Below are 22,133 nucleotides of genomic sequence, written 5' to 3'. Positions count from 1 at the left end.
AATTTCAGAAATGCAGTCAATAAGTGAGGGTGGTGGAAAAGAGGAGGTGGGTTTACCAGCAAGGTAGAGCTGGGTGTCATCAGCATAACAGTGAAAATTAATGTTATATTTACGAAAAATATTACCAAGGGGAAGAAGGTAAATAATAAAAAGAAGAGGCCCCGGGACAGAGTCCACCAGAAGTAACAGCGGTGGGTTGGGATGTGAACGTTTTAAGCTGTATGAACTGAGTGCGGCCTAAAAGGTAAGATCTAAACCAGTCAAGTGGAGTGTGAGTAATGCCAATCAAAGATAATCTATTAAGGAGAGTGGTATGACAAATAGTATCAAAGGCCGCACTCAGATCAAGAAGGATGAGAATAGTGATTAGACCGGAGTCAGCAGCCATAAGGAGGTCATTGGTAATTTTAACAAGTGTCGTTTCTGTACTATGAAGGGGGCGAACACCAGACTGGAACTTCTCATATAGATTATTGTGAGACAAGTGGGTGTGAAGTTGGATAGCTACTATTTTTTCAAGAATTTTGGAGATAAAGGGCAAGTTAGAAATGGGGCGAAAATTATTGAAATTAGTAGGATCACAACCAGGTTTTTTTTAATATTGGGGTTATAGCAGCAGTTTTGAAAGATGAGGGAATAATACCAGTAGTAGGAGAAGAGTGAATGATGGCAGAAATAAGAGGGATTTCTTGGTGGTCCCGGCCGTCCCTTACACCACTTAGATCTGTACAGGGTGCCGGAGCTTAGCCCAGGGCACAGGGCAGGAATAAACCCTGGACAGGATGCCATGCAGTTCATCGCAGGGCCAACAAACACACCATTTTGTGTTTTCAATCTACCTGACCTGCAGGTCTTTAGGAGGACACTCATTAAAGAAACGGGAAGCACAGGGGGATGTAAACCCGGGGTCTCCTTAGTTTTGAGGTGAACACTGCGCCCCCACTCGCCTGGACTTTCTTTTTCTTAACTGTGGTTCACAGTTTCCTTGTATTTTGCTGTGCTTGGTACCTTTTGTGACTACTGGATTTTTAAACTCTTTTCGGATTCTGTACTGGGACTGTGTTTGCCTTGGATGACCTGGGCTTCTCAGGCCAGTCGGCTTCAGGGAGTTTATTTTGCTACAAAAATTAAACCCTTTTTTTCTAACTGTGGTTCGATTTCTCCGTTAAGTCCAGTTTGTTTCGGTAAGATGTGAACACACCAATCGCACTCTGGTGTGGACCAAAACTGACATAACGAGACTCTTTGGATAGGGTGGTCTCAGTGAGATACCAGAGAGCGGGCTGGAGCGATACGCTTGAGATACGAATGTGACCTAACTACATGAAATGCTGTTCACTCTTAAAAATAAAGGTGCCATAGTGGTTCATCAGAGAGGTGCCCAAAAGATCCCTCCAAGGGAAAGTTCTAGAAAGAACTTTTATTTCTTTAGATCCAACAGGCTCCGTATCCTCTTTAATAAACCAGGTGTCCGTGTGTGTCTTCTAGTGAAGTGCGCATGCGCGGGCCGCGCCACGCATCACACCGTGCCCCGCCCATGCCCACGGCACCGTGGACGCACACACACACCGGAAGCTGGGTACACAGTGAATGGCCTTGCCACGGCCGCGCATGATAAGAAATAAAGGACAACATTGCTGGGGAGAGTGCTGATTGGGTAGTCACGGCCACGCACATAAAATCCGTTGCTGCGGAGACGTCACACATACCATAATCAGCTGCACGCCCGCACAGATTAAAATACTTGCTGAGGAAGTAAACAGTACTTGCTGGGGAGACGCCACGGGCACAATTATCAGCTACACGCCACACATTACATCAGTTGCTGAGGACACTCTGCTGATTGCCCAATGTTGTGACAGAAAATGAAAGTCATATTACGGTCATCAAAGCCAGTATTACTGTCAGAGAAAATTGCAGGCATTTTATGGAAATACAAACCAGTATTACTGCGAAAGAAAATTAAAGACACACAATACAGTGACACATATCACAGCCAGTATTACTGTAAGAGAAAATATTACGGACGTATCTACTAACAACATACCACCCAAAAAAAAGGACACGTCAAGTAGGACAAAAGACACAGACAATCAAATCCTATATAAGCAACATCTCCTGGAAGAACGGTCAGCTCAACAAGTAACATCAGCAAAAGAAACGCTGAAAGACGAAGAAAAATACGAGCAAATACATCGATTGAAGGAAAAGAAAATGACCGTCAGAAAAACGCTAAAAGAGAAAGACTCAGAAGAGCAAACCTTAGAAATAGTTGCCATTTACTTGCCAGAACCAGCATTCAGCCACGATCAGTTATATGTTGCATTATCAAGAGTTAGAAGTTTTGCAGATGTTGTTGTCAAGGTTGTAGACGGTCCTGAACGAGGCAAACTGTTGCCAAACTCAGACAGAATATTTACAAGAAATGTTGTCTATAATCAAATTGTATAGAAAAATTTCATGAGGTAAAAAAATAGAAAATTATACCTAAATATCTTCTTCAGATATTGTGTCTTACAGATTGTTACAAAGTTTTACACTAAGACAATATTAATTATACTTACTGTGTTGTCATATACGTTTCTATTTTATTTTTTTATTATTATTTTACTTTAGGCTTCTTGCAAAAATATTTTTGACAAAAAAAAATCAAGACAACAAAAAGAATAAGGTCACAGTCCTTGCCGTTTAATACACAGTTCCTACTAATGTTTATGCACTACTGTTCTAGCGCCCGTTATTGTAACGGGCTTAATGTCTAGTAGTAAATAATCGTGACTCGATAGTAACAGACCTGTGAAATACCAAAGGCTCATGACTTGAAAAGCACTTCTACTGTATAAAGTAACACAGGCTAAGTGCGATTTGATCTTAATATGATCTTCTACGTTAGTACGATTTCTGTTTTTTTTTCTCTACAACGGCGGTTCTCAACCTGTGGGGAAGTAACAAAAAAGGGGGTGCGAAGATGTGAAAAAAAGAAAACAAGAATCGAAAATATGAAAAATACATCTATTGAAACTAAAACAAAATAAGTTAAACTAAGATTCTGATACTAGAAAAATAAATATAGAGTTACATAAATGTCGATGGGCGGCACGGTGGCGCAGTGGTAGCGCTGCTGCCTCGCAGTTAGGAGACCCGGGTTCGCTTCCCGGGTCCTCCCTGCGTGGAGTTTGCATGTTCTCCCGTGTCTGCGTGGGTTTCCTCCGGGCGCTCCGGTTTCCTCCCACATTCCAAAGGCATGCCGGTTAGGTGGATTGGCGATTCTAAATTGGCCCTAAGGGGTGTGTTTGTGTGTGTCCTGCGGTGGGTTGGCACCCTGCCCAGGATTGGTTCCTGCCTTGTGCCCTGTGTTGGCTGGGATTGGCTCCGGCAGACCCCGTGACCCTGTATTCGGATTCAGCGGGTTAGAAAATTGATGGATGGGTGGATGGATAAATGTCGATAAGAGTAGGTATAATAAAACTTGTAGCGCAGTATCGGCAGCAAAAATATAGGAATACATTTTATCAGGGTTTCAAAAAAACGTTAGGGGGCGCGATTAAAACTGTTCTGAAAACTCGGGTCGCAAATACCTAAAGGTTGAGAAACGCTGTTCTACATATTAAAAATGTTGTGAAAGTACAAAGAACCAGTTTAATATACAAAGAACTTTAGCACAATGAAATAGACCTTTGTCAAGCAATGGCTCTACGAGGAACCACACAACCCAGTGAAGAATCAGTGCCGGTGTGCTGATGATTTGTCCTAGTTTGTCGAAGTATCCTACCGTAATTTATTGTAAGTCGTAACATTAAACTTATAACGTTATATCATTTAATATGTTGTATTTAGAAGTCGTCTACCAATTTATGGAAATGTTAACATTCCTCAATTTATTATATATGCATCATTTAATGCCCGAAAGAGACACAGCCTGATGCAAAGATTTCACAAGACGGTCATTACTCGTGCATGGATACAATGGCCTGTACAAGATTAAAAGTCACACATGCAAAATATACAACTTATAAAATGTTGACAATAAATACCTATGCAGTAAACTGTAATAAATGCATTAATGTAGTAAGGCGAAGTTGCGTAATTTTGGTCTGCGCATGCGTAGTATGAGTGAGTAGATCATTTCGATGGGTAGGATGTTTCGTTAGAACACCTGTTAAGGTGTGATACTCACGATGAGCGTCCGATGTCGGTAATTAGGGAATCTCGCAAATTGAGGATTAACATATAGCCATAAGATCCCTGAGTATCCTTCATAAAGAGTAGAAGGTATCCTGATGTCCTGGCTAAATTGACCATTCTGGCCCCCTAATCACCCCCTGTCTCTGATTGGCTATCTCCCTCATGACTTCACCACCTACTGGCTGCCGTGGTTGAACTGTCACCCCTCTCATTGAAGCGCTTTGAGTAGTGAGAAAGCGCTATACATATGTAAAGAATTATTATTATTGTTGTTAATAGTAGTAGCATTATTCCATCCATTATCCAACCCGCTATATCCCAACTATAGGGTAACGGGGTTCAGCTAGAGCCAATCCCAGCCAACACAGGGCGCAAAGCAGGAAACAAACCCCGGGCAGGACGCCAGCCCACCGCAACCCCTAAAATATAAGGCTTTTATAGCGATTATGCTATTTTGTAAATTTTTGTTAAGGTGTCGGTCGTAATGTCTGTTAAAAGTCTTTTTAAGTTCCCACAATGCGTGTTTAGTTTAAAGGGCAGGCATCTTTTAGCTTTAGTTTGAAACTGCGAAGGCATTTAGAGAAGCATGCAGGGAGAGAGCGATTTGTATTGTTTTGTTTGTTATTGTTTTAAAGCTAATCATAATGGATAGTATATGTTTTATGTCCGTTGCGAAGCCTGTATAGAAGTACGTACGTATCGTATGTGAATTACGTGCACCGCCTCATAGCTTCTATGGATACAGCGTGCGTGTGTGTGTACGTGATAAGGAAATGTACCGCACCTCAGGTGGCATTTAACGTTTTCTTTTTTGGCGGTTCTCACCATTATGCCGTAAGGAACTTTCGGAACTGATCTTTCCTTTTGGCGTTTTCGTTTCTTTAGGGAGAAACCCCTCTTCATTATTCTAACACCAAAAACATATAAACACCATTTTACTTCACCAACTAACTTCTGAAACAAAAACATAAATGTCTGTCGACTCTATTGTAGACTAGAGGACGCGGTGCTTCTTCACATTCTTAATCCTCCGGGCAGGCCTCCGCATACTCTACGTTTGAAGGTCGGCGCACCAATGATGTTACTACGACACTTACAACCACCAAAACTTTGTAACGGCACCAGGCTTCAGATTAAATCCCTGCACAAGAACTTCATTGAGGCAAACTGTTTTCACTGGACCTGGCTCAGGGGAGACTCCCATTCCAATTCAAACGCCTCCAATTTCCAGTAAGGGTCTGCTTCGCTATGACAATGGATACGTCACAGGGCCAGACTCTAAAAAAGGTCGCCATTGACTTGACACAAGATTGCTTCTCACTTGGCCGACTGTACGTAGCGTGGTCAAGAGTAAGCTCAGCAGACAGGCTGGTCATTTTACAGCGGAACTGCAGACGTCGTTTACAAAGAGATCCATCCATCCAACCTCCAACCCGGATCTCCTTACTGTGAGTCACACCCTACTGTTTTCTCTTTGAAACATTTCTAGTGATTAGTTGTTTATTTTTAATCAATTAAAATGTGTAACTATGAACATTTACGATTCATTAAATGGTGTAAAACAATACAATACTAATGTGGCTTTAAACAATTTACTCTATACAAAATCCATTCATCCATCCATTATCCAACCCGCTATAACCAATTCCAGCCAACACAGAGCGCAAGGCAGGAAAGAAACCCCGGGCAGGGTGCCAGCCCACCGCAGGGCACACACACTAGGGCCAATTTAGAATCGCCAATGCACCTAACCTGCATGTCTTTGGACTGTGGGAGGAAACCGGCGCACCCGGAGGAAACTTATGCAGACACGGAGAGAACATGCAAAACGAACCCGGGTGCCTTAACTGCGAGGCAGCAGCGCTACCCACCGCGCCACTGTGCCGCCCAGTAGCATTATTATTGTTATTAATAACTCTGGCTCGGACTGCAGCTATGTTTTAAAAAAAAAAAAGATAATTTTACCAGTGATCGGGGCGATCAAAACACACACGATTGTATCCAGAAACGAATAGCAGTGCCCCGTGAAATCGACGATCAAACCTCGTACTCTCACAGCACTAAAGTGATGGCGCGCCGGTAGTGCGTCCTCTCAATGCGCAGTTGATTTTGACATGTAAGTTCATATTGAGGAAGCATTGCACAATACTCATTATTAACAGATAACGTTTAACAGTTAAAACAAAGGACTTTTTATATGAGAAGAAAATCAGGTTTCGTTCATATTGTGACTATACTCGAAAGCACCATCATGCAGTCAAGTGAAAAGGAGGCGTCAAGTCTACTGTTATACAGCGGAAGAGCCTCATCAGTGGGTGGCATCAGCAGCGCACAGCGCAGTAATGAATGCGCACGGAATTCGAGGGATTAAAAATACGCGGAAATCACCCGGTGTGGCTGCCACAACGCCATATTTTTAAAACCCGGAGATGTTTTCAATACGATTCGTGTCTCTGAAACAAGCCCGCCGTTACCGGAAATCCAAAAGATGAAGGGTTTGCGTTTGCATTCCAGCAATCGTAGTGCAAATGTTCGCTTATGCAAGAATAACACAACTTAAAGTGGCAGACCGTTACAGAATATCAAGGGGCATTAGCAACCTTATAAATAAAAACAGAAAATAATGGCAAACATACTGGCACTACTGCATGTGGGCAGCCAACTGGGATTTGCACATAAGGGGAAATATTGGCCACAAAACACCTGCCCCTTGTGGCCAAACAGACGGGGAACCCAAATTTGGTCATGAAGTTGAAGAAGTCCATACCTAACTAGTCCGTCCATTCATTTTCTATTCTCGCTTATCCTGGGCAGCTGAAGTCTGTCCCAGCAAACAATGGACACAGGCGGGAACAATCTCTGGAAAGATCAAAAGCCCAGCACGTGCTGAACACACTCACAGCACCACCTGTCCACCATGATTTTCCACCGTGTGATGAATCCAACATGAACACGGGGAAAACATGCAAACTCCATGCAGGGAAGACTCGAAATGTGAACCCTGATCTCCTTACTGTGAGGCAGCAGCGCTACCACCGTGTCACACCCTACTGTTTTCTCTTTGAAACATTTCTAGTGATTAGTTTTTTTACTTTTAATCAATTAAAATGTGTAACTATGAACATTTACAATTTATTCATTAAAAAGAATAAAACAATACAATACTAATGTGGCTTTAAACGATTTACTCTTACAAAATCCATCCATTATCCAACCCGCTATATCCTAAGGGTCACGGGAGCCAATCCCAGCCAACACAGGGCGCAAGGCAGGAAACAAACCCCAGGCATGGGCGCCAGCCTACCGCAGGGCACACACACCCTGCGGTGTTACAAACCTCATCACGAAAGCATTACTGTATAAAAATTGTGAAAACTTAGCACACACTACGGCCAATTTAGTATCGCCAGTGCACCTAACCATGTCTTTGGATACGGGGAGAACATGCAAACTCCACGCAGGGAGGACCCGAGAAGTGAACCCGGGTGTCCTAACTGCGAGGCAGCAGCGCTACCCACTACGCCATCATGCCTCCCTCCTGCAAAATGCCTTTGCTATTTTTTTTTTGCGGTGTTACAAGCCTCATCACGAAAACATTACCAATACTGTATAATGAAATGTTAGCCGATATTAAAAAAAAAATGCTTTTTTGAGGTTGTTAAAATTGTTATTTTTATTTCAATCAAAATCTAAACCATACAAATTGCACTGCGTTACTTACTCAGCCACGACATGAAAAATTGAGAAGCTATACAGTAGTGACAACATCGGCCAGCATTACCAAATCATGAGTGGGCCAGATGGAAAGGGGGCTTACTAACCCAGATGGAGCCACTAGGGGAACTTTGCTAAGTGGCCCCTTGTAGCAGCCCCCACGTTAGATCAGTGCGGTATTTAACTAGGTTTTCCTAAGCCCACGGTGCCCATGTTCTACCCTCACCACAGGGGGTCACTGTGTGATTGTTTGCTGGGTATGGACTTTTTTTCATGAATGAGCAGGCAATTACAATACGTTGCGGGAGGCAGTTTGCCCATTCAACTGATTTTATGATTTATGGGTATAAAATGATTCAGTAAATGCATTTCACGGAGCGAACATCCGTTGCAGCAGGATGGCTGGCAGCTCCAGTGCCAACGTGGGGTGCTGTTTAAAGACTTTAGTTACAGTCCAAAGAGTTGCGGGATCAGTTCCGGCTCGCAGTGCGACTTCGAGTAAAGTCTTGCTCGGGCGGAGTTATTTTTACACCAAGAGGTGCGGTAAAGTCGTTATTGCTGGAGGACATCTGTTTCGCCCTAATCGCTCATGTCAGGAAGTTCTGACGGACTGCGCGTTCACGTCTCAGTAAAGATTACGGAGCGTTTAATCTTCCAAAAAACAGTCCGTAAACTAATAACCACAGCTTAACCTCGTCCGTTAGCAAAATTATGTCATTTCAGTGAGTCGAATGAGATTCAAATTGTACAGGTCCTGCATGCTGTCAGTTCCGGTCGAAGCCCATTTGGACCTTGGTGTAGCTAGTATTGTTAGACATATTAGACGACCTGTTTGTGCCCCTTAGTGACCAAAACGTGCTCCCCTTCATTACGGCGCACCTCGGATTTTATGAAGTACGAGTCCTTTGGTTCACTTTTCCACCTTAATAAAGTGATAATTGTTTGTGTGTCCATCCAGTTGGTATGTTTCTGACATTCCAACAGATGGTGCACCGCAAACATTAACGGGGTTTAACAAATCCCATACGAAACGGCACAGAACAGAGATAAATGCATTTAATTAATAAATTCACCAGATGGTGCTTCACAAATATTAGAACTGCCTTTATGAAATGGCCTATACCAGAGAGATGTGCATCATATTTATCATTCCAACAGATGGCGCATCACAGAAATTAACACTGCTTTTACAAATCCCATACAAAATGCAGGTAGTGTGGTGCAGTGATTAAGTCTGTGGATTTCAAACCATGAGGTTGTGGTTTCAGATCCCAACACTGACACTGTGTAACCCCGAGGAAGCCGCTGCACCTGCCTGCTACAAATGGAAAAAACAAAAGAAATGTGACCAATTGTGTCTCGAGTGTTGCCAGTTGCTTTTTCATTCCAACAGATGGTGCATCTCAAACATTAGCACTGCGTCTACAACTCCCACACCAAATGGCACATAACAGAAATATATGCATTGTATTTATCATTCCAACAGATTGCACATCACAACAATTAACACTGCTTTTACGAATACCAAATGGCATTTAACAGAAACATATGCATCGTTTTTTTCATTCTAACAGATGGTCCATCACAAACGTTAACATTGCTTTCCCCAAACCAAATGGCATACAAATCAGAGAAATATGCAATGCATTTATCATTCCAACACATGGCGCATCGCAAATATTCACATTGAATTTACAAATCCTATACCAAATGGCATAAAACAGAGACATGCATTGCAGTTATCATTTCAACAGATGGTGCATCACAAATATTAACACTGATTTTACTAATCCCATACCAAATGCCATTTACAGTTTTTCTGAATCGCTAAAACACTAAATCCCATTGTAAAAACTAAACTGTCAACTACCAAAACTCTTTCATCAAATCAATCCCACAGTTGTCAAAATCTTAAACACTATTCATCTGGTTAGGACACAATTTGCAAATCTGAATCTCCCTTTTACCAAAACGCTAAACACATTCTCAAACACAAAACACATTTAGCAGTGTGGTGCACTTGTACCCAGAATGGTGCACACAGGCTACAGAAGTTAAACACAACTAACACACTGTTTTCATCATTTACACACTAGCACTCAAAACTGAAAACACGTGTCCAATCATTGAACCCAATTAGTAAACAGTATATAAGCCTGGTGAAATGCAAATGGCATGAGTGGATCCAACAATGGAGCAATACAATAGAAGAGGAAGAGGAATCCGTGTCAGAGGTGGTGGGCAAGAACTAAGACCAAGAAGAAGATCTGTAATTTCAAATGACATTCGAGCAAATGTCATAGATCATGTTCTGGTGCATGGCATGACTATGAGGGAGGCAGGGCAACGTGTGCAACCAAACCTAAGCAGGTTCTCAGTGGCTACTATAATCCGGACCTTCAGAAAAGAAAACAGGTGAAAAGTATACTTGTCTCAGTAAGGGGAAAATGAAAAATAATTTCTCCATGGTACTGTGTTTGAAATCATTTACTGAAAACATAGATGTATATATATAGTGACCTTTGACCGGCCAATACCCCCAGGCCGCCAGATGGAGCCCTCCCTGCAGTATGGAGGTGCCCTGAAGACCAGCAGGAAGTCATGGACTACGTAGTTTTTATCCTCAGCCCTGCTGGATACCACAGAGGCCGCAAGAGGGAGCTGCAAGGAGGACCAAAGACGTATTTGTGCCCTATGACCCGGAAGTTTGTCAAGGGAAGAGCGACGGGCTTCTGGGGTGAAGAAAAGAACTTTAACCTGAACCGGAAGTGATACAGGGTCACATGGACTGGGATTGGGAACACTTCTGGGTCAGGGAATGTAAAAGGACTGTGAGAGCTCCCAGATGGTGAGCTGAGCTGGGTGGAAGGGTGGCAACGCGTCTGGGAGTGGAGGATTGGTTTATTGTAATAGTTATTGTGATTTGTATGAATATAGTGGAGGAGAGGGTGCTTAGTGCACTGTGGCAATTTAATAAAGTCAACTTGTGGACTTTTTCCTGGTGTCTGGAGTCGTGGACAGGGGTTCAAGGGAGCGAGAGCGCCCCCTATCTGTCACTATATATATATATATATATATATATATATATATATATATATATATATATAGTGGAGGACTGCCGGCTTCCCATGTCGGTCCGCACCCCCAGGCCGCCAGGAGGAGCTCTCCCGACAGCAGGATCGTGCCCCGAGGTCCAGCAGGGCCTTATGGACTTTGTAGTGTTTATACCTTGGGGACCACCAGGAGTCGCTGTGGGGGGGCTTATAGGCTCTGTGATGCCGTATGACCCGGGAGTACATCACGGTCACGTGACAGGAAGAAATGTCGTGCTCCCGGGTTGAAGTAAAGGACTAATTGCCCTGACCCGGAAGGAATAAGGAACTGTGGACTGTTGGGACAGAAACACCTCCAGGTCAGGGGCTATAAAAGGGCGGTGCCTCGCTCCAGACAATGAGCTGTGCTGGGAGGTGGAGGAGCAAAGTGTCTGGGCGAGGAGGAGAGTGATTATAGTGTTGTATTATGGTTTATTGTATATGAGTAGTGTGGAGGGTGCTTTGTGCACTGTGGATAAAAATAAAAAGTATTGGACTTTTACCTGGTGTCTGGAATTCTACCTCAGGGTTCAAGGGAGCACTAGCGCCCCTACTGCCACATATATATATATATATATATATATATATATATATATATATATATATATATATATATATATATATACAGTATACTTATAACTAAATGGTATTTTTTTTAGAATTGAAAGATGGCCACATGAGAGTGGAAGAACACACTTGTGCTCACAACACCAGGAGACACTTATTGTGGATATGGTCTGTCAAAATAATGCAGTTCGACTGCATGAAATACAGAAGCGGATTATAGAAGACAAGATACATTCTGAGGGAATAAATAGTGTGAGTATGTCAACAATTGACCGTGTCCTGCAATGCAACAAGATAAGGATGAAACAAGTTTATCGGGTACCATTTGAGCGAAACTGTGAGCAACGATGTCAATATGTGGAAGTCAGTAAACTTTTACAGTAAACTCAGTGATAGAATGCATACTGTATTGTCTGGGATGCAGCCCATGTATACATCATACTGTTTCATTTACAGAACTAAATGTAGTTTGTTGCCACTGTGTACAGGGAATCTTTGAGCTTGACTCAATGGTTAGGCCTCATGAATACATCTTTGTGGATGAAGCTGGATTCAATCTAGCAAAAAGGAGAAGAAGAGGTCGCAACGTCATAGGTCAGCGTGCCATTATTGAACTGCCTGGCCAGCGTGGTGGAAATGTAACTATCTGTGCTGCCATGGGGTTCTCCACAGTCATGTTACTGTTGGGCCATACAACACCGAACTTCTAGTAACATTCCTGGATGGTCTATGGGATGCTTTGCTTGAGCAGAGAGATCGTGAGCAGGCAGAGCATCCCATGTATGTTATCATTTGGGACAATGTGAGCTTTCACCGTGGTCCAAGAATACGTGATTGGTTTCACAATGAGCAGCATTTTATGAATGTGTTTCTTCCACCATACTCTCCCTTTTTGAACCCTATTCAGGAGTTTTTCTGGGCATGGAGATGGACAGTATACGACCGAAACCCTTACACACAGGAAAATCTACTTCAAGCAATTAATGGAGCATGTGGTGAGATAGGAGTGGGATCTTGCCAGGGCTGGATTCGGCATGCTAAAGGATTCTTTCCTCGTTGTTTTGCAAAGGAGACCATAGGATGTGATGAGGATGAAGTCCTGTGGCCTGACCCAGCACAGAGGCGTGATGCTGTGGCAGAATAAATTATCTGAATATGCTGTAAAAATATATAATTTATATATATATATATATATATATATATAAACTTTTTTGCTAAGTTGTGTGTGCACATTGACTGGTTTCGTGTGATTTTTGACAGTAGTGCTTGATTTTGAGTAAAGTTAAAATAGTTTTGGGTCAAATGTTTGGTTTTGCAAGACAAGTCGAAGGTTTTGTGAGTGTAGTTTGAATTTTAGAGTTTGTGTTTAGTGTTTTGAGACAAAGAGATGAGATTTTAGGAAATGTGTTTAGCAATTCAGAAAAACTGTAATAGAGACATATGTATTGCATTTATCATTCCAACAGATGACACATTACAAATATTAACACTTCTTCTAAATTATAAATCCCTTACCAAATGGCATACAACAGTAACATACACTTTGAATGATGTGCTGCAAACGTGATTTGATTACTTAGATCTCAACCCGACTTAGATGGGTAGCACAGCTAATACTTTGGTAAACGTGTCTCCAACGGGTAACGGCACCCATTACTTATTATCAAATTTCGACGATCAATATAACCCCTCGTTGTCCGGAGTGTGCGCCCCTTAAAGTATCACAAACGGCGACCGTCTGTGTCATCTAATGGCTTGACCAGCTGTGCCTCTGGAATTATCCAGTTCCTAAACTGGAAAAAAAAAAGAACTGCTGGCCAGTGGCGTAGCTCGAGTTCGTGCCGCACGGGGCGGGGCTTCAATTTGCCGCCCTCCAACATATCTGAATATGTTAAACTATTTAAATAGAAAATTAAAATGACGTATAGAGAAAAATTAAGGTACATTTTGCATAGATTTATTCATATATAAAGAAACAGCAATAATTTTTATATATATTTATAAGCATCAACTAGACAAGAATATAGTATAGACGCACCGATAAGCCGTGTTCTAAAGTTTAATATAATTACGCTACGAAAACCAGAACCAGAGTAATAGGTGGGGATGTTTTCTGCGCAGAGCAAGAACCCATTCGGATTAATAACGAAACGAAATTATAAATTGTAAATTAGTTGTTTATCTTCCTAGAAATTATTATCGATTTAACGTTTATGTTTATTTTTGTCATTGCCTCATACATTTCAACTTCTGTGTCTGATGCAGAAGGACAGTCTGAACATTACTTTTCAAGAATTTGTGGTTAAAAATCAGAGAATTTGACTTTTTTCATACATGAGTGATATTTTTCCGATCCCTGCTGCTTACACACGAGTTGTACTGAGCCTTGTGGCCAATAATGCCGCCCCCAAAAATGTGCCGCCCGGGTCGGACCGCCCCGTCCGTCAACCCCCTAACCCCCCAGCTACGCCACTGCTGCTAGCGTACTTCAAGTTTTGCGGAGTGAATTACGGGGGGCATGGGCACTGGTTGTACGGTGGTGTTTGTCATATCCCGTCGGAGGCCGGAAGGTGCGCTAATACACGCGGTTTATACAGAAACCAGTTGGGTGGGTTCGGGGGAGAGTCCCCCTTAGAGGCGCGTGCGGATATATCGTGGTTACAAGTAAGGGTTGCTAATGTGGTCCGAACTGACGGTTCGATACGGGGAACAGAGTACCGGCCCACTTGAAGCTCTGCAACTACCCCCACTTCAATTTGTCCGAACAGATTTCAAAGATGACAGATGTCCTCCGGTATTCATTTCTTTACCCCTTCTCCTGCATGGCGCACAAATGATACCGTCCGAATTGGGCTTTATACGCCGAATGTGAATGTTCTTCATCAGGATTAGAAGAATAACGGATGTAGACAGGAAAACATATGGAAGGCGGTGTAGTCCTACCGCTCCCTCACTGTGCAGCCTGACTATGCTCTCTTCTCACCCACAAACATGACTGCCTTACAACTGCGCAATGCACCGGTTTATTCCTGCAGTCCAAAGACATGCAATATGAATCGTAACGTTCATCTGCTCCCTGGCGGTAAGCAGCCCGGGGTTTGCCTGCCAAGTGCGCCGTGTCGTTGAGTCTGCATGTCCACGTGGTTTTCATCCTCCCGCAGTCCAAACACACGCTGGTCTGGTGGCCTGGCGATGCTAAACTCACCCGTATTGTGTGTGTTCACCCTGCGATAGACTGGCAGCCCGTGCGGGGTCTGCTCCTGCCTTCCGTGATAGGCTCCAGCTTCCCTGCAACAGCCCTACTCTGGGTAAGTCAGTTTGGAAGATGGATGGATGGATGTTACTGTAGAATGCGAGCTTAAAAGACCTTCTGTGGTGCATTGATAACTGAATAAATACGTAACGTACGTGACCTACAGAAGGCTTGCGTTAATTTCCTGTTACGTGGCAGTAAGTGCAATGTAGGTATTTAGCCCTTAGTTTGTTGTTGATGTTTTAGAAATCAAAGGCAAATTGAAGGGTTTAAAGTCTCGTTATACGCCCCCGCTCTGAATAATTCAGCTTGGAAGATGGATGGATGTTAAATACGAGGTTTAATGGCTTATCGATAACTTAACCCTACATTCTTAAACATAACGAGTCTAAAATGGCGCGGCACTGGGCTGTGTGGCTGCTCGTTGAGCCTTTAAGAATAATTTGCTTCTGTTAACAGATCTTTGCACTTGAAGTTGGTTCTTTGAGCTTACTAACATCAGAACAAGAAAATCTGAACTGAATAAACCTGTTATATTCGATTCACGATTGTTTATGGAGCGCTTGTGGTTCTTTCTGGAACTTTCATGTGAATGACTCTTTTCGGAACCAGAAATGGTTCCCCTATGCATGGCATCACTCTGGACAATCACTCTGGTGCCTCTTATTTGTTAAGAGTGTTAATATGTGTGTGTGTGAGAGAGAGAAAGAGAGAGAAAGAGAAAGAAAGAAAGAAAGAAAGAGAGAGGGAGAGAGAAAGAAAGAGAGGGAAAGAGAGAGAAAGAAACAGAGAAAAAGAGAAAGAAAGAGAGAGGGAGAGAGAAAGAAAGAGAGGGAAAGTGAGAGAGAGAAAGAAACAGAGAGAGAGAGAGAAAGAAAGAGAAAGGGAGAGTAAGAGAGAATGAGAGAGAGAGAAAGAGAGAGGGAAAGAGAGAGAGAAAAGGAAAGAGATAGAGAAAGAGAGGGAGAGTGAGAGGGGGAGAGAGAGACAGAGAGATTATATGTGTTTTCATGCCACTGCCTCACAGAAGGACATCCCTGCATGGATTTTGCATGTTCTCCCTGTGTTCATGTGGATCCATTTACATCCTCCAGTTTCCTCCAACAGTCCAAAGACATGCAGGTTAAGTGGATTGGCGTTGCTAAACTGACCCCTATGTGCGTATTTGTGTGTGTGTGTGTGTGAACGAGAGAGAAAAGATGGGGGTAGGGAGGGGGTGAATGTTTGTTTTAACGCAGCTGCCGTGCAGTAAGGACACTAGGATTCACGACCGGGCGGCGCAGTGGGTAGCGTTGTTGCCTTGCAGTTAGGAGACCCGGGTTCGCTTCCCAGATCCACCCAGCATGGAGTTTGTATGTTCTCCCCGTGTCTGCGTGGGTTTCCTCCGGGTGCTCAGGTTTCCTCCTACAGTTCAAAGACAATTCAAGTGAGGTGGCTTGCAGTTGCTAAACTGGTCCGTGTGTCCGTGTGTGTTTATTCGCTCTGTGATGGACTGACGCCCTGTCCACGGATTATTCCTGCCTTGCTTCCGTTTGATAAGCGATGATCGATGAAAGAATACGAACTTTAACGACATGCTATTCGGCAGTGATTCTTTTTTTTCTTTTCCACGAACCTATTTGGATTAACACTTTTATTCGCGAACCGTAACGATTCTCCAAGGGGGTCCCTCCCGCAGAGGACGATCGGCGGCGATTTTCAACGAGGACCAATTGGTGAAGTTTAGGGGAGCGGCTTGATGATCGGCCGCTGTAATGTTGCCCGCTGATAATGGGAATTTATTTATTTCTTTTTTGGTGGAGTTTGTTTCAGCCACGCACGCGGCGACTCATCGCTGGGCTTTCCGCAAACCGTTCGCGACCTTTTCTCTTTCACTTCACCTGTAATGCTCGACTCAGCACGACCCAATTAGAGGTGTGTCGCGCCCCATGATTGACGAAAACACTTTGATAACTTCATCCTAAGTAACACAAAGCCTGTATGTGTGAATGTCTTTGTAGTTAGCCCCTAACTGGGACTGATGTTTTGGAAGTTTAGATTAAATACAAAGATTTTAAAGTCTCGTATCAGTAATCGACTTTTAGAAACGCACACACACACACACACACACACACACATATATATATATGATCTATTCTAGTTTAATAATAATAACAACAATAAAAATAAACAACAATAATAATAATAATAATAATAATAATAATAATAATAATAATAATAATATGGACTTCCGAATTCCTAGAAAGCAAAGACCAAAGCCAACCCTTTTTTAATTATTATGCATTTCATCCACAGAAATGTCCTATTTTTTCTTGAGTGGCATCCACCAGCCTAAGTGCCACGGAACGACAACCGAACCTGCAGCCTCCTGTTTTGCAGTCCATCCACTCTTATGTCGAAACCGGAGCCAATCCTGCACCATGGGACGCCCAGCCCCGCGCACACCATCTAATTCAGAGTGTCCTATTAGCCTAACGCTCATATTTTAAGCGGCGTTGAAAGAAAAGCGAAATATGACTCGAGAAGACCCGCACTTCAGTGCATTGCGTTGCGCTTGACGCGTTGCGCTCACCTTCTTACCTGTCGGCACTCAGAGCCGTCAGCGTGAACACCGAGACGCCCACCGAAGTGAGTTGAATGACCGGGATGAGCTTGCACGCCACGGCGCCGAAGATCCAGTCCTCAAAGTTGTATCTGTAGGCATCCAGGGGCACGCAAGTCACCAGTAGCAGAATATCAGCAGCCGCAAGGCTGGATATGAAAATGTTAGGCACGCTCCTCATGGCGCTATTAGTAATGAAGATTTTTACCAAGGTGATATTCCCCAGCAATCCAACCGTAATGATGAAAACGTACATGAAGCAGATAACGCATCTCAGGACGAAGTCGTCAGCGTCCCTCTCGCTGGGTACCACTTCGCCCGTTAAGTTGAAATCAAACGAAATGTTGTCGTAAGGTGTCGTGTGGTTGAAAAACTCTAACAATTTCATTTTTGTTACCGCTTTTTTTCCTCCTAAAATCTGTAATTCAATTATTTCCCGGGATCCTTTATATGATCAAAGAGAGTGTAAAATAATCATATTGTCCCAGGTGTTTGCATTCTTGAGCCCGTCCCGTTTTTTGACCAGACTTTTGAAAGACGAGACTCCCCCAGGTGTCCACGGGGCGCAGCTGCGCTTGTCTTGATCCTCGCTGTCAATCCTTTTATGTTTTGACTTCACCGAATAAAAATATAAAATTCGCTCACCCAGGAAACCACTGAGATCTTATTTTGCGAAATAAAAATCTGTTTTGTTGTTTTGCTGAGAGAGTTTGATTTGTGTTAAGTAAGGACGTAGAAATAAAGTCAGGGCATGCAATAAAACATAACGGATGAAACACTCTCCGTGGTGACAGCTCCGGTCAGATTTGTAGAACTTTCTCCGTAGCGACGCGTCAAGTGCACGAACGAGAACCACGCGTTGTCACTTCTGATCTCCTCATGTCCGGCGCTCTCACCGAATCCCCCGTTGCTCCGGAGGCCGTTCTTTATGATCTGCTCTCAGGGTCCGTCGCAGACGAGGATTTAAAACTGTGAAGTAGAAGGGAGCAATAAAAGCAGAGCGGGCTGAGCTCCTGGGCTTTGGAGGAACTGCGACAAGTCGGAACGAGGAAGGGGGGCGGAGTGTACTGGAGGTGGTGGGGGGTGTGGGGGTGGGCGATGTGTTATCGAGGTTTAGCTACGGTAGTTAACGGTGGGATCGGCCGGTCTACTTCAGACGTTCGACACTTCAATGAAACGGTGCAGGAGCTGAATGGGAAAGGGATTTTATTATTACAAGTATACTGTACAAGGAGGAATGTACAGTATGACCGCGATTCTGTAAGAATTAAAAACAAACAAGAGTCAATAAAAATAAAAATAAATAAACACATCAAAAAGCCAGTAAGTTCATAAGTTCAAACATTTGTATAACGCTTAATTTATTACATCCTCTAAAGCGGCAAGATCAAAAGTGTCTGAACTATGGGGTTCGAGGGGGACGTCGGCGTCACTCCGCCTGTCTGATGTCTTCAGCTGTGAGGGTCCTGAGCACAGCGCAGACCACCGAAGGCAGACAGCGAGACTGAAAGGCTGCTCCGCGCTTTTAAAAAGCGTACCTTAAAAAAAGAAAAGAAATCATGTTTATTTAATCATCGTTTATTACTTTATTTAAGCCACTTTTTATTTTACCTGTCAACGTTTTATTTTACGTGTGTGCAGTGGGAATAGACAATGCGGGATAAAAAACAGTAAATAGAAGCCGTAGCCGAGTAAAAGCAGGATGTGAGTTACAGTAACTGAATAATTATTGGCGACCTGACCCAGCATTTGACCTCCTAACCTTTATATATCAAACACACACTGTTAGGAATCTGTTATCTTTAATGTCAATAGGCATATACTAGATAGATAGATAGATAGATAGAAATGAAAGGCACTATATGATTTAAATAGATAGATAGATAGATAGAAATGAAAGGCACTATATAATAGATAGATAGATAGATAGATAGATAGATAGATAGATAGATAGATAGATAGATAGATAGATAGATAAAAATTAATGGCACTATATAATAGATAGATAGATAGATAGATAGATAGCTTTTGGCAATGGGAGAGTTTTACTGAAGTTTAAAGCGGGGCATCGAGTTTGCCAACACCACTATCTGATGCTGCCTGGCGATTCCCAATAGCAAAAAAAAAAAAAAAGCTTAATTTGAATATCGCTGTTTGTAGTGATTGTTTAACTTGAAAGTACTTCCATCCATCCATTATTCAACCCGCTATATCCTACCTAAAGGGTCACAGGGGTCTGCCGGATGCAATCCCAGCCAGCACAAGGCAGGAAACAAACCCCAAGCAGGGTACACCCACACAACAAGCACACACTAGGGACATTTTAGGACCACCAATGCACCTAACCTACAGGTCTGTGGGAGGAAACCCATGCAGACACAGGGAGAACATGCAAACTCCATGCAAGGAGGACCCGGGAAGCGAACCTGGGTATCCTAACTGCGAGGCAGCAGCGCTACCCACCGCACCACCATGTCACCCTTGAAAGTACAACACTAATAAAATTAACAAAAGAGTAAAGAAAAAGTGTTTTCTTGATTAATGAAGTGTGGCTGTTTGTTACAATACATAAAGACAGACAGACATTTAGATAGACAGATATAACAGGTATAATATAATATAATATAATATAACAGGTATAATAGATGGATAGAATGGTGAGGTACTCTATATTATAGATAGATAGATAGATAGATAGATAGATAGATAGATAGATAGATAGATAGATAGATAGATAGATAGATAGATAGATAGATAGATAGATAGATAGATAGATAGATAGATAGATAGATGCCAACCAATCTCAGGGTACACTCCCCTCACCCTCACACAGAGCCAATTAGAATTGCCTGCTAACCTAACTAAGTGAATTGCCACTTGATTACTAGATAAATGAAATGACCATTTACATTGAAATATAAAATCTGAATCCCCCTTATGGTTCCCATCTCACCAATAATAGCCATTATAAGAAGTACCTTTTGGTGGTTTTCTTTCTGGTTGGCGTCTGGCTGTAAAGCAGCTGTTAAAACAGCGTTCAGCGCAGCCCCTTCCTGTGTGGCAGAGCTGAGATTTTTAGACCCAGCAGAGTCCCCCTCACCCCCAGCTCGCCAAATAGGGTAACACAGAAAAGGCGAATTCTGCTGAGACTGATTGATTGATGGCAGGAGTGCGAGAGCAGACCAGTTGCCCAAACGACACCAAAGATAGAGAATGGAGAGAGAAAAGGGAAAAGTAAAGACACCCACAGACCAGGCTGGCTGAGCAGATGTGCTTTCAATTTGCAGTCAATATGGAGTACAGTTGCTGACTTGTCAAATGTTTTTGTGTCATAATGAAGAGAGAAGGCAAATAAATGCTACTCAAGGTCATGATTGTGTAGAAACCATCTTATTTATAACACGTTTCAGAGAAAACAGAGACAGATTTACAAATCAATATAATTGATTGCTAACTATCAATTAGGGGTTTGGAAAATTAAAAGTAACATAATGAATGTCTTTGGAATCCACCAGTGAAGTAAGGCAAATTTTACCAAATTAAGTGTATTGTGATAAAGTATAGTAAACCCGCTCAGTCCTGAACAGGGGCACTGGGGGGTCCTGGAGCCTATCCCAACTGGCACAGGTGGAAAGGCAGGAACAAACCCTGGACAGGGCGCCAGTCCATCGAAGAAAATCCATAAAATAATTGGTTCCATTTCTATTTCCCCACATTAACCTCAAACAGGTGAAGTGACTTGCTCACGGGGGATTGGAACCAGTCCAAAGCCTTAACCACTATGAGACACCAGTGCACAATTCAATTCTTCACTTTTTATTGGCTGATAATTTAAGTGAAAGTGTTTGTACCTTGTCACACATGCGTATCTTTTGGATCTCCCAGCAGGCTCACTCAAGGTAGGTGGTAAACTGCCAGGGCTGGGGCGTTGTCTCCACCTAGGGAGGGAAATAAGCTCCTCCCCTTCTGGTTTTCCCATTATAAGAAGCCTGACTGCCTCCACTAAGGTGTCTTTTGGGACTGATGCCCGATGGGCATCTATCTGCTGTTTGTTAAGAAGGCTGACCAGAGCCCTAATTGTCTTTTGTGTTTAATCCTATGGGATTATGCCGATTGTTGCCAGAAGGCACTTGTTTAAATTTAAAGAAGAAAAGTAAGGGATTAAAAGGAATGACCCGGCTGGCATCCCAACAATACTTCACTTGTCATGGCTCTATTACTACACGCGCTTAGCCACATCACAACATGTAGGGAAAAAGATCCTTCCATCCATTATCCAACCCGCTATATCCTAACTACAGGGTCACGGGGGTCTGCTGGAGCCAATCCCAGCCAACAAAGGCAGGAAACAAACCCCAGGCAGGGCACCAGTCCACAGCAGGGCACTCACACACACAGCACACACACTAAGGATAATTTAGGATTGCCAATGCACCCAACCTGCATGTCTTTGGACTGTGGGAGGAAACCCATGCAGACACGGGGAGAACATGCAAACTCCACACAGGGAGGACCTGGGAAACAAACCTCAGGTTTCCTAACCACGAAGCAGGAGTGCTACCACTGTGCCACCGTGCCGCCAGGGAAAAAGATTCTCGTGCTAATATACTCTGTTTTCAATATTTTCTATATTCTTCTTCAAGCTCTACTCAATACCTCATAATGATAAAATGAAAACATTCTTTCAGAAAGGTTTGCAAATGTAAAATCAAAAACTGGA

General features: G+C 43.0%; 1 protein-coding gene across 2 annotated transcripts in view; it reads right to left on the bottom strand.

Annotated features, from left to right (window-relative positions):
• The window catches only part of nmbr (neuromedin B receptor), a 60,192-nt gene extending 41,742 nt beyond the window's left edge, over positions 1-18,450 (bottom strand). For both annotated transcript variants that reach the window (XM_039738592.1, XM_039738593.1), the window contains exon 1: positions 17,392-18,450. In XM_039738592.1, coding sequence (XP_039594526.1) covers positions 17,392-17,801 — 410 coding nt within the window. In that variant the 5' untranslated portion in view covers positions 17,802-18,450. The remainder of the gene's footprint in view (positions 1-17,391) is intronic.
• Between the last annotated feature and the right edge of the window lie 3,683 nt (positions 18,451-22,133).

The sequence above is a fragment of the Polypterus senegalus genome, chromosome 16 (assembly GCF_016835505.1).
Source record: "Polypterus senegalus isolate Bchr_013 chromosome 16, ASM1683550v1, whole genome shotgun sequence".
In the NCBI taxonomy this organism is placed as follows: domain Eukaryota; kingdom Metazoa; phylum Chordata; class Cladistia; order Polypteriformes; family Polypteridae; genus Polypterus; species Polypterus senegalus.
The sequence above is the reverse complement of the archived record's forward strand: the minus strand, read 5'-3'. Positions and strand labels throughout refer to the sequence as shown.